Source organism: Sminthopsis crassicaudata, chromosome 4, assembly GCF_048593235.1.
Source record: "Sminthopsis crassicaudata isolate SCR6 chromosome 4, ASM4859323v1, whole genome shotgun sequence".
Classification (NCBI taxonomy): domain Eukaryota; kingdom Metazoa; phylum Chordata; class Mammalia; order Dasyuromorphia; family Dasyuridae; genus Sminthopsis; species Sminthopsis crassicaudata.
The window spans coordinates 375,736,421-375,749,612 of NC_133620.1; the positions used below are offsets into that span (position 1 = coordinate 375,736,421).

The following is a 13,192-nucleotide window of genomic DNA, read 5'->3' on the forward strand; positions in this document are numbered from 1 at the left end:
GTTTACCTTCTGCTAAGGACTTTAATCTGATTTTAGCTTATCCTTAGTTCTTCCAAGATTTCTTTCTTTCTTTTTTTTTTTTTTCTTTTTTTGGCACATTGGCTTGTTCTATTTTATAGGCCCCAAATTATGATATGATTCTGATCTCTAATTACTTGAATCAACCAATTATCCTCAGTAAACTATCTATCAATAGTTCAAGAGACTTTTTTACATTAAGTAAAATGTATTTAATCATATTTTAATATCATTGGGGATGTTTCCACTTTCTAGATGAAGTTGTTTTTGATGTGATGTTTAATTTTATTAATCTTCATAAGGTTCCTGTAGGTCACACTGTCTATAATAACACGTCAGTGGCAAAAGCAAAAAATGTGTTCCAGTATTAAATAAAAATTATTAGGTGATTATTATTATTATCCATTAATTCTAGAAAACACAAAGACTCAGTTTTAATCAATAGGACTTTAATTCAGGTCATCCCTTTACAAAGGGAGATCTCAGCTTCATCAACCCACACATTCTTCTCCCCACAATCCTTCCTCCCCCCATGGTGGCTCAAACTACACCTAAACCTAAAGTTCTTGCAAATATCCAGGTTCTTGCCAAGATCTAAAATTTATTATTCAATGATCTTCCTTCTTTTCTTAGCCACATCAGGATCTTCTCATCAGTTACCAAAGTATGAATTTGTGAATTCAACATAATCATAGCCGGCAGTTCGACCACGAGAATCTGTATAGGGCTGCATCCGTGAGGCACAGAATTGTACCTGTTCTGGAGTAAGGGCCTGGAAGAAAGAAAGCTTTGGTGAGAAGCATCCTAAGGAAAATAGTTATTTCAATTTCTAAGCCCACTGATGGAAGGAGCAATAGAGGTGGGAGATAAGGCTATTTCTTCCTTCACTAACCTCTCCCACCAACTTTCTACATATATATTAAGATGGCTTTGAAATTCATAGAGATCACCTCATCTAAGAAGTCTTTCTTGATAAACCCCCAAGTAACTTCACTAGAAATTCAGTTCCTTACATGGATCAATAAACTGAATTCTATTCAAGACAGTCCTTTTGCTTTAGAAAGCTAGAAAGCTAGATCCAGGGTTTGAAATAGAACTTCCTCTCTTCTCTCTTAACAAATTGAAGCCAGGAATACCTATTTTTTCACAGCTATCTCTAACTTCTTATATATTTCTGGGGCCAAATGGCTGCCTTGGGAGTAGACAGTTTGGTGAGACAAGTTTACCTTCTGCTAAGGACTTTAGTCTGATTTTGGCTTATCCTTAGTTCTTCCAAGATTTTTTTTATTTTTGGCACATTGGCTTGCTCTATTTTATAGGCTCAAGCCCAATGCTCTCTAATTACTTGACTCAATCAATTATGCATTAATGCATTAATCTGTAGACTATTCCTTTGCTTCTATTTTTTCAGCATCTGTAATTGTTTCTATGTCTCTGCATTCAGATAAGAAGCAACCAAAGAGACAGTCATGACTTCCTGATTCTCATCCTTCTCTCTCCTTCTCTTCCCCACTCCAAACCTCAGTAGTATAAGTTTTGTGGGTGCCTTTCTTCCATAATCTTCATACTAATCCCTCTAATCTATTCTTTTTCCTGAATTAATAAAGACCATCAGCCTTAGGGAAAAGAATCCAGAATATTCATTCCACACAGACTCTCAAGTCTACCACTTGCCTTTCCAATGGTTGTGTGTGAGGATCTCTACCTTTGGAACATGCATGGCTGTTCAAACCACTTGGATAAGCAGGGAACCACAACTATAATCCCACTGGTAAAATATAGGACTTCCAAGGCTAATCTTCTCCCTGCTTTTGCATTCCAAAGTCCCTGGGGCCTTAGAATCAGATTTGTTTTTGCCAGTGCTCTCATGTGACTTGCATCATTATGTACCCTGAGAATTCCTGGGCATTCAGGGTCTTTGCATCTACTCTGTAGTCAAATTATTTAATATTTGTTGTATGTAGAATTAGAATGTGGGCCCAGTGACTATACCGTTTTTTGATATATAAGCTCAGAGCCTCTCACTGTGCTTGACGTATAACAAGCACCCATGCTTTTTTTTTTTTAATCTAGTCATTTATTTTATACTTCTTAATATCTCTTCAGTGCTCAGGCTAGAATTCTTATTAGAGGGAAGACAGCATAGAAGAAAAGGTATTTAGAATCTGTGCAGAAATGACTAAAAAAGTCATAAAGAAGTATTTAAGCAACATAGAGATCAGGACTGACCATAATGGCACATTTGGAGGTCACTGACCAATTAGGGGTCTAGAAATTGTGTTTATCCTCACCAAACAAACAAACAAAACTAGAAGAAGCCTTTCGAGTATAATGAGGAAGGAGAGGGGGGAAAAATTTCACAGGAGGACTGGCCTATAGAAAGACATAGAAGCAACAATCAATTTAAATGCAGGGTGTGGGAAAATGACTAAATTTGCAGCTAAGAATTGATTATAGTGTTGAAAGACTAGTCCAAATTCTGGCTCCCTGGTTCTACTATTTACTATTTATTTAGATTTTTGGAGTAGATAAGAGAGGAGATTCTTTGCCTTAATTATGGCCTAATCAAACTGAGAACTGTTTAAGACCTTAATTTTAAAAGGCCAGGATTTCCCACTGTATCCAGGGCCATCTCCAGGGATCTTGATGTATATCTGGCCACTGGACTCAGATGGTTCTGGAAGGGAAAGTAAGGCAGGTGACCTTGCATAGCCCTCCCTCACTTAATTCAATTAACTTGCACATTATGGCATCACATGTCATGGTCCTCTTACAAACAACAACAGTAACAATGACCTTGGGCAAGTAGAATTCTGTGCAAATCATTTTAACTTTCATAGGTAGGCTTTCATTTACAAAATGAGGAATTCAGTGATATTAGAGGACCATTCTAATTAAATCTTTGGAGAGAATATAATGATCATAGATATTACTAATAATAAAGATTAGTATAATTAATTAATAAAGATAATGGAGTCCAGTTGAAGGGGAAGGGGGAAAATCTTTAAAACAAACACTGAAAGGTTTAGATCTTTAGAAAGTATACAACTATCATAATTGACCACAAAAACTATTATAATTAAATAATAAGGGGAATGGAATCTAATTTGCAGAAATGGGGAGGAAGAAGTTCTTTAAAGTAAATGCAGAAAGTTTCAGATCTTTTGAGAACTCACTGATCACAAAGATTAGTATAATTAAGTAATAAGGGAATGGGGTTTAATTAGGGGAAAATCTGTGAAGAAAATGCAAAAGCATTCAATTTGATATGGCAGTCAAAAGAAAACTACTTTTGTTCTTGGGTGGGAGAAGCAAATAATCTAATATTGGTTCCTAGGACCATAGATTTAAAATGGAAGAGACCTTAGAGATCATCTAGTTATCCAACCCCCTCATTTAATGGATGAGGAAACTGAGGCCCAGAGAAATAAATGATTTGCCCAATTTGTATAAGTATATACTCTCAATCCTGTGGACTGAGCATACAGGAGTATACTTGAAAGTATACTTGAATCTGCTTGTATCAACTCAGGAAAGTAAACTTAAATATTTGGCACAAGAATTTACACATCAAAAATGAGCAAAAACTATAAATCTGGGTTTGATTTATCATTTTTCTAATTATCTAGATTTAAGTGATAAAGACAAGGCAAAAGGGGCAAATTCAACTTGAAAGTACTTATAAGTATAAGAGCTAGATGTGTTCCCTCCAAATCTAAAACTCTTTCTGGTGTATTATCCAAGTAATTCTACCAGCCATGTGTAGGATGACCCTGTAGAAGAAGCCAAAGATCAATAAGCAAGTAAGTAGCTCTAGCAAAAGACAGTTAAGGCCTATATTCAGATGGCATGGGAGGAAGGCAGGTGCAGAAATGGAGAAGAAGGGATGGGGTGCAGAATCTGACCTGTTTCAAGTCATCCTTTGTAATGTAAGCTTTGCCATCACCCAGGGCCTGGAAGCCATACTCAATTTCCTCGCTGGACTTAATGTTTTCTGACTCCTTGTCAATCAAAAATGAGGTATATTCATCCAGTGAGATATAGCCTTTCCTGGGGGAGAAGGATCAGAAGCAAATAGTTTAGCAGCTATATCCTTTCTTAGGAGAAAAAATTCACATTCAAGTTCCAAAAGGATGGATTGAAGAACTTTTGTCTAGGTCATGGGTACTGGAGAAAAAAGTTGGCCACAAAGATAGAATATGAAAGTAATCTTTATATTTCAAAGGTTGTGACCTTTATCTTGGCCTTTGACTTTTGATTATGTTTGCTCCTTTGGAGGCCACTGACTCATTGATCATCTTTAAAATGAGGACATCAGATGACCATCTCAGGTCCTTTCCAGCAGAAGTGCCTCTCCACTGGCCCTTTTAAAATTCTGTTTGACAACCAGATCTTTGATCTCATTCACTAAATCTATAATATGTCTCTCTCCCTTCATGAATTTTAGACATCTTTTCCCACTACTGTGGCTCCCTGAGTTTCACTCCATAGAATTTCTCACATTTCTAATTCTGCTTCTGACTCTCTTCTCATATAGGGCCAGAGAATCATCTATTCTTCTCCTTTTACTCCCCTTAAAGAACTAAACAGAGTTCATTACCAAAGTCATATTTAATAATTATGAACTGACTTATTAATCTTACAGATGACTTATTAGTCTTACAGATGGCATCAACTTTGCCTCTTTCTGCTAGTCCTTCTACTTGCCACTTCATTTTTCTTTCTTTTTAAAAATTATTTTATTTTTAATTTATGGAATAAAACAAGCATTTCTATAATATAGAATAATGAAAAAAAAAGATGAATGTATTTTTCATATTCTTCTTCTCTCTTGCAAATTGTCCACCATAATCTCTTCTTTTTCCTATTTTTCCTATCACCTCTTCCATGTCCATTTCTATTATGGTTATTAATTTTGGGAATCCCGAATATATGTCCTGACACCCTGACTGGACCAGGAGATACAGAGCCAAATAACATATTAGTACTTTCTTTTTATCCTCTCTATTTATAGGAGAAACCCAATAAATAAATAAAGAATCTGCTCTTTCAAGCTTTTTGAGAACCTTCTTACTCCTAACTTGCAATTGCTGTCTTCATTATCATCCTTTTCATACTTCTTACCTTTCGGGATCCACAGCATCCAGGAACTTTTCAAACTTGGGCTCAGGTTCCCCTTCCTCCACCATAGGCAAATAGTAATTGAGGCCTCTGAGGCAGGACCTAAATTCTTTGTGGCTCAGCCGTCTAGTCAAAGTCTCATCAAAGTGTCTGGATGAGAAAATATTGAACACTGATATTTCTTCATGGACCAGCATCAATAAGTCAGTCAGTCAACAATGATTCATTAATCATTTATTAAGTGCCAAGCATTGTGTTAAGTTGTTTTGTTTTTGTTTTTTTCATTATTTAAATAAAATCAAAACCCAGTTCCTACCCTCATAGAGAGTTCATTATAATGTGAGAGACAACTTGTAAATAATTAGGTAATACAAGATATATACGGAGCAGGTAGAAGTTAATCTGAAAGAAACCATTTCTTTTTTTTTTTTTTTTCTAATCACTGTATACTCCAAATCCTTTGGCTGCTCGCCTTCTTATAAAGGAGTATATTTGAGTCTGCATGTACTTAAGTATTCAGCTCAAGAATTTATATGTCAGAAATCAGCAAAAACTATAAATCAAGGCTTGATTAATCATTTTATTAATTGTCTAGATTTAAATGATAAAAACAATGTAAAAAGAGCATATTCAACTTGAAAGTGTACCCTGTGTTTTCCTAGAGAATCAATTGTTAAATATTTGCCAGCACATCACTGGTATCATACTTACTGATAGGTTGTGTTAAATTCCTTTAGTGTCTCCTCACTCACACCAATCATGTCCCTGTAAAGAATAATCATAACATCACATACTTTGTCACATATGCCTGCTAGCTCTATCAGTTCCCACTAAAAGAGACTATATCCCCATCTGCTAATATCAGTTCACTTGTGATTGAAATGGATTCCCTTAAGAATGGCCCATGGGCCATGAAACAAAAATTGGAAAGCTATCAGTGCCTCGTGGCATTCTCAGCTGGTAGCTATTTATAACTCTGTAGTGGAAAAACAAAAGAATATTCAGGGAAACTAAAGTTGAAAAAAGCTTACTATGTGGGAAAGTAACCATACCCATAGGTCATACAAATGATAGAATCTTGAATATGGAAGGACCTTTTTAATCCAGTCTTAGTTAGAAATGGGAATTTCCTGACTGACTTCATTTCAATTTTACTGGGGAGTAGGAGAGTGAATTTGTCAACAAACATTTATTAAATATTTACTATATGATTATTGGCTATGTATAGAAAGGGCAAACTGCTACAGGACTTGAGACCCATCTTGGCTTCAAAGAGATAAGTCAGAAAGACCTTACATCTGAACTTAAGGAAACAAAAGCTAAGAATATAAGGAACTTGAGAAAAGTTTCAGGCCAGGGACATATACTGTCCCAAATCATTCAGTTTCACTTGAAAAGAAATTTTAGATGTGTATGAAGTGTGTAATATATTTTAAAGGGCATCCTGACAATAGACTGAATGTTGAACTTGAAATCAGGAATCCACATCCAACACATATTAGTCGAATGACCAGGGGCAGATTATCTAACTTTTGTAAGCCTTAGTTTCTCTTCTCTAAAATGAGCATACTGATACTTATCAAACATATTAATGCTATAGTGAAGCTCTGATGAGATAACATATAAATTTTGAAAACTTTAAAGTTCTATTTGCATGTCATATTATTATTATAGCTAGAATATATAGGTAATCATAAAATGCTCACCAGAAAAAAAATTCCATTGAGAAGGTAGTACTAGTTGCCTCTAAGCACAAGTCCTTGCTACCTACCCTACAGTATAAGTTCCATGACAAGTTATGCTTTTGCCCCCAAACTCTCACTAATAATTCTAGAACTCTCACCTCTTCAAGGCTAGTCAGTCTGGAAGGTTTCCAGATTTCCCATGGACCAACGTACCTGACCTGGATCTGCTGCTCAAGATTGTGTTGCCTCCTCATTCCTAGCTGGTGGAGCTGGTCCCACTGCTGGGCTAAGCCAATAGTGCTGTACTTTATATCCAGGATCAGAGCATCCTCCATGGTATCCCCCAGGTCCTCAATCTTGCTCAACTGACGCTTCATAACCTGAATTTCCTTCTGCTTCCGCTGGAGAGGAAGAGAAATTGAAAAAGATTAAGGTTGATCAACAGAATGAAAGCAAACTGGAATAGGTGTATCTACTGGAGTGCCTTAAACCTGTTCAGTTCAGCACCCTGGAATGATGGGCACAGAGCCTGCCTTGGAGCCAAATCCTGCTTCTGTGTGAATCTAGGCAAATCACTTTCCCTCTTAGTGTTCTAGGCAACTTTCTAATTCTATAGGTTTTTGTTCAGTCATTTTTACTTGTGTCTGACTCTTCTTGATCTCATTTGGGATTTTCTTGGCAAATATAGTAGAGTGGTTTACTATTTCCTTCTCCAGATGAGGAACTAAGGCAAATGTGGTTAAGTGACTTGCCCAGGATCACAACAGCTAGTAATGTCTGAGTCTGGATTTGAAATCAGATCTCTCTGACTCCAGACTTAAAGCTCTATCCACTGTGCCATCTAGCTACCTAGTGGGAGGGTGGTAGATGGTCTCTGGAGTCTCTTGCAGATCTAAGTTTATGATATAAAAAAAATAACAATAAATGTCAATTCCAGCATTTTTATTTGTAAACACTTTTACCTCCTAAGAGTAAGAAGGAGTTTTTTTATATATTTTGTGTTGAAAAAACAATCAGGGTTTTAGCTAACAGCAAATTTAATATGAAGCAATGCTAGCATGGCTGCTTAAATTTTTTTTAATTAAAAATTGGCAATATTAGTTCTGTATGGTATATAATAGAAAGACATAGTTCAGCTGGAGTATATTAATTAATTGACTTCAGAAGGTAATGACCAGGATAGTGGAAGAAGTGGAGAATATAACATTTCAGCATTCATCAAAGATACTAGGTCTATTTAGACTGAAGGAGAGAATATTCAGAATACACAGGACACCCAGTCATCAGGTAAGGACACAGTGCCTGGTACATAGTGGTGCTTAATAAATGTTTATTGAATTCAATCGAGATGTCAGTTTAGCCCCAAAGGGAAGAACTAAGAATAATAGGTGGAAGCAGTCCACAGGCTAAAAACCCACAGATTACTTTTAACTTCCTTTAAAAAAAAAATTCTTAAGCAGAACTATGGGAATTGAATGAACTATGCAAACTTCCAATCATAGAGATGAATAAACACTTAAAAGAAATGTGGTAGGGAAAATTCATTCTTCAGGTAAGGACTGGATGAGATGAATATAAAGATCCCTTCTAATTCTTATTCTGACAGTTATCTATGTCATGAATTGAGGGACAAGAGGGCAGATAGGGTTCTGGCATATTTCAATTGATTGATGGTCCTCAATTATCTAAGATCTCCCATTTTTTCCCATGAAAATTGAGAAAGAGCATGCAGCTATAAACTAAAAGAAAAGTATGGTAGAGGGACATTCATGATGTATATCCTGTCAGTTTCAAGATAACTGCCTAGTAGTTACTGTCTAAACTCTTAGAAGACCTTCTCAACCAACCAGCAAGTTCTTTGAACTCCTCATCACTATCAGGCCTGCTTTCCATCATCATTTTCCTCCACCAAAACATATGAGAATTATGTGGCATTTTTGATCTGCCCCAGGTAATTTTTCTCTCCGTTTTCAGATAATTTATAATATTATATTATTTTACCACTCAATCAGACTAGAATAGGCTTCTTATAGCAAGCAAGGAAAGCAAAGTACATAGAACATGATATCAATGCTATTCTCTCTCCTCACCTTGGACTTCACTTTCATTTACTTTTATAGGGATAGTTATTCTAATTATTGGAAGGAAACTTTGGCACAAGTAATCCAAAATGTAAAATTATCCCAAAACATTCCATTTGGGTTTAGGAATATATTTTGTGATATTTTGCAATCATTAATATTTCTTAATTCTGATTACAGAGGGAAAAAAAACTATATATGATTATATCTATGTCTTTAACAAGACCTTAACATCTAGATCTATGCACCTATATATCTATGTATCTAGCTATATCTATCTATCTATCTATCTATCTATCTATCTATCTATCTATCTATCTATCTATCTATCTATCTATCTATCCATCTATCAGAATAAACATATACTCTTCACAATAACCACAATGGGAGGCCTTTTTCCTCTGAAGATCTAGTAATAAAGAAGGGAAAGAAGAGCAAAAAATTCTTTATGACATGTTAGCTTGAGGTTCCAGAATTTGACAACATTATAATGGTTCTGGCTAATGTTAAAATTGGTCTTCATTTTCTGAATATGCATTGACTGACAATGAGAGGGAAATAGCACTAGGTTCCATGAAGAAACAGTATGGGATTAAGTATTTATACACAGCAAAGCATAGTGGCAATTCACTTAGGGACAGAAAAATTAAGGTTCAAATTCTGGCTGTGGCTACTTTGTATATTTGGGAGAGTCCCTCTTAAAGCCTCAGCTTCATTATCTGTAAATGAAGTGGTTGAACTAGATAATTTCTCAAGATTGCACTTGAATCATCTTTTCAATGATTAATAGAATAATAGAGTTGTGAGATTTTCCACTTCAAATTTCACAGTGGAATCCCTCAAATTACTTGCTGTTCCATAAACAAGACACTCATATTCTTGGCTCTGGGCATTTCCTTTAGGTATTGCTCAAGATAGCTTCCTCTGGCTTCTCTGGTTTCCTTCAAGTCTCAACTGAAATCTCACCTTCTACAGGAAGCCATTCCCATTTTTTTTTTTTTTTTAACCATTTGTTCAATTGTTTCAGTCATATATGATTCTTCATGACCTCATTTGGGGTTTTCTTGGCAAAGATACTGGAGTATCCTGCTATTTCTTTCTCCAGGTTGGTTTATAGATGACAATCTGAGGTAAATAGGGGTTAAGTGACTTGTCCAGATTCACATGATCTAGTAAGTGTCTGAGGCCAAATTTGAATTTAGGAAGATGATTCTTCCTGATTCTAACCCCGGGTGCTCTATCTACTATGACACCTAGCTGCTTTAATCTTTTCTAACCCCTCCTAATTCCATTGCCTTCCCTCTATTGAGTATTTCCTATTTATCCTGTTTTTAGCTTGTTTATTATATATATGTGTTTGCAATTAGAATGAAACATCAAGACTCAACTAATTAAAAAGAAAATGATTCAAATTTAAAAACAAAACAACAATAAAAACCCTTGAGCCTTGTTGCTATTTTGGCCCAACCCACAGCTAGACATAATCTAGACATAGAATATCACATATTTTGCAAGCAGTCATCCAGCCTCTGCTTGAAAATCTGCAAGAGGGGACTTACCACCCCCTGAGGTGCCCATTCCACTTTGGGGTATTTCTAATTGTTAAAGTAGTTTTCGGTATTTTGGTTTAAATTGCTTGACATAAAGTCCAAATTGGTCTTTTTATCCACTGGAGTCTCCTAAGTTTTCCTTCTGGATCCAAATAGAACAAGCCTAATTTTTCTACCATGGGATGTTTGAATGAACATGAGGAAGGCAGCAGCTCATCCCTCTAAGCAGGGTTTTCTTGCTCTATGTGATTCAAGTGGCCACAGGCACTGTAGGCACTTACTTTATTAGCTTCCAGCTGGGATTCCAGGGTTCCAGTTTCTTTGAGCAATGATCTAGTCAAAAAAAAGCAGAGGAAAATGTAACAAATTATAGAGATTGACGGTGCCTGTGGAGTTCCACCTGCTCAAAGCCTTTCCATTTTTGTTTCTCCTCTTCTGCTCCCCATTGTTTCCTGAGTTATGCCTTACATATAAAATGATCTCCCACCTTACATCTTCCCTATGCCCCAATTATCCCTGAAATTTTCATTTCCTAAGAAGCTTTCCTGGATTAATAAGAGGATGACTTTTTCCCTTACTTGTTCAGCCTAGGAAGGGGCTCCAAATCATTCTGTAACTCCTCTTTCACCAATTCCTATTTTTATTTTCATACTAACAGGTTACAATGAATGCCAACAGAAGAAATTAAAATGGGCATCATAAGCATTGCTTTATTCTTTGTATTTATACACTTTATGCCTACCTCAATGCCTCACACAGGGTTACCTGATAAATGCTTACTGATCAGCTGATTGGCATTTTCAGCTCTTTATAATCTGGTTCCTTACTGTTTAACACATTTTCCTCACAATACAATTAAGCCTGTTTGTTTTCCTTTCACTTGACATTCTAGCTTCCATCTCTAAGCTTTTATTTTAGCTGCACCCCATGCCTGGAATGTTCTTCTTCCTTCCTACTCCTAAGAATCTTTGGCTTCCTTTAAGACTTAACTCAATCACCAACAAAAAGGATCTTTTTCCATAGCTCCTAGTGATTAGTCCTTCCTTTATAAACTTACTTTCTATCTAATGTTAATCATTAACATGAGACTAAAGACTTTATGCAATTCTGCCTCACTTAAATCCGATTCAAGGACCAGTCATTATAACCCATCATGTCTGTCTTTGTTCCTTTTCTAAAGTGAAGGACAAACAACCACAATATATCTTTGGTGTATCTTTTTATGTCACTTAATGTTCTCTCCCCCATTAAAACAGAAACCCTTTCAAAGCAGGGACTACTTTTGCTTTTTCTTTGAATTCTAGGGCTTATTTTAGTGCCTATCACAAAATAAGTGTTTAATAAATGCCTGTTAATTGACTGATTCTCTTTATCCCACAATCCAAAAAGTGTACCTGGGATTATAACAATAGCTCAAATTTACATAAGAGTTTAGAATGACGAAATACTTTTCATACAGGATCTTAACTCATACAACACTTGAATGGATTTGTGATCTCATTAATGTAGGTACTCCCAGGAAAGCTTTTTCAATCTATTTTGTACATGCCCTCCTATAAATCTTCCATGGACTCTCCAGGGGGCTGGTAGGGATCTCTTTCTAGATGTTTTGATTATATGGGTACTAATATAGCATGTGGGCTGCTCACCTCTTTTTCCTTTGACCAGTCCCCCTCTTTTTCTGGTGATAACATTTCTCTGATGATTTTTCTATACCATTTTTGTGGATGCAATTCATCATTTGTAATATGCTGCAGCCTATTTGCACTCACCACACATCTCCCTATTACCCTTTGGGTGACCTGCAATTTCTATTCCCCAGAGCCTTTGGTATTCCTTGATTGCAACCAGAAAGCCATATTAGAAGAATATGTTTGTTTACAAGGTGAGATTTTGTTTCAGGAAGAAGCTCAAAGTCACTGAAAATACTGTACTTTTTTCTCAAATTCTATTCAATCCACCATCTTCCTTCTGTATTCAATTCCAGTCTCAATTCATTGTCTATCTGCAGCATCTCTCCAGGATCTGTCTATTGATAAATTAGCTTTGTAAGCTGGGCTTACAAATGAATATAGTCTAGCCAGTAGGCACTCTTCAGTCACTTTATGTATTTGCTCTCCACAATCCAGGAACAGAGAATAAGTGTCATAATTCACATTTTACAAATAAGGACATCTAGCCTAAAAGAAGTCAAACATATTGCCGAAGGTCAAACATTTAATAGTGGAAATGGAACTAGAATAAAAGATCTTTGTCTCTAAATCTAGAGTTCCTTTTATGATAGCATTTTATCATTAGAAGGTAAGTGGAGAACACTGAGGATCAGAGAAGTTTCATTACTTTACCATGGTGATGGTGAAGAATTTTATAAGTTGACTATTATGATATCACATGTCTATCTGTTGCTTTGTTTTTTGGACTTTCATTTCTTCATTGATAAAATGGGATGGTATGATGTGGTGGATAGAGAACAAACCTTGATTCAGAAAAAAAAAACTTAATTCAAATCCTGCCTTTAGCATTTTTCTGTTTATATGACAATAGACAAACCATTTAACTTCTCTAGGCTGGAGGCAACTATCTAAAACTGTTTCCTAATTTGTAAAATTAGGGGTATGAAGTAAATGATTCCTAAAGCCCTTTCCATTCTGATTCTATTACTGTTACAGAGAAGTTTTTCATTAACATTTCATACTAGAAGTCCCTCACATTGATTAAATCAAAAATTGAGAATAAA

General features: G+C 35.8%; 1 protein-coding gene across 2 annotated transcripts in view; it reads right to left on the bottom strand.

Annotated features, from left to right (window-relative positions):
• Window positions 1–446: 446 nt before the first annotated feature.
• SPTA1 (spectrin alpha, erythrocytic 1) overlaps window positions 447–13,192 on the bottom strand; it is a 112,483-nt gene continuing 99,737 nt past the window's right edge. For both annotated transcript variants that reach the window (XM_074262250.1, XM_074262251.1), the window contains exons 47-52: window positions 10,737–10,788; window positions 7,038–7,225; window positions 5,851–5,904; window positions 5,143–5,289; window positions 3,924–4,068; window positions 447–790 (exon numbers count right to left, since the gene is read on the bottom strand). In XM_074262250.1, the coding sequence (XP_074118351.1) occupies window positions 671–790; window positions 3,924–4,068; window positions 5,143–5,289; window positions 5,851–5,904; window positions 7,038–7,225; window positions 10,737–10,788 (706 nt within the window). In that variant the 3' untranslated portion in view covers window positions 447–670. The remainder of the gene's footprint in view (window positions 791–3,923; window positions 4,069–5,142; window positions 5,290–5,850; window positions 5,905–7,037; window positions 7,226–10,736; window positions 10,789–13,192) is intronic.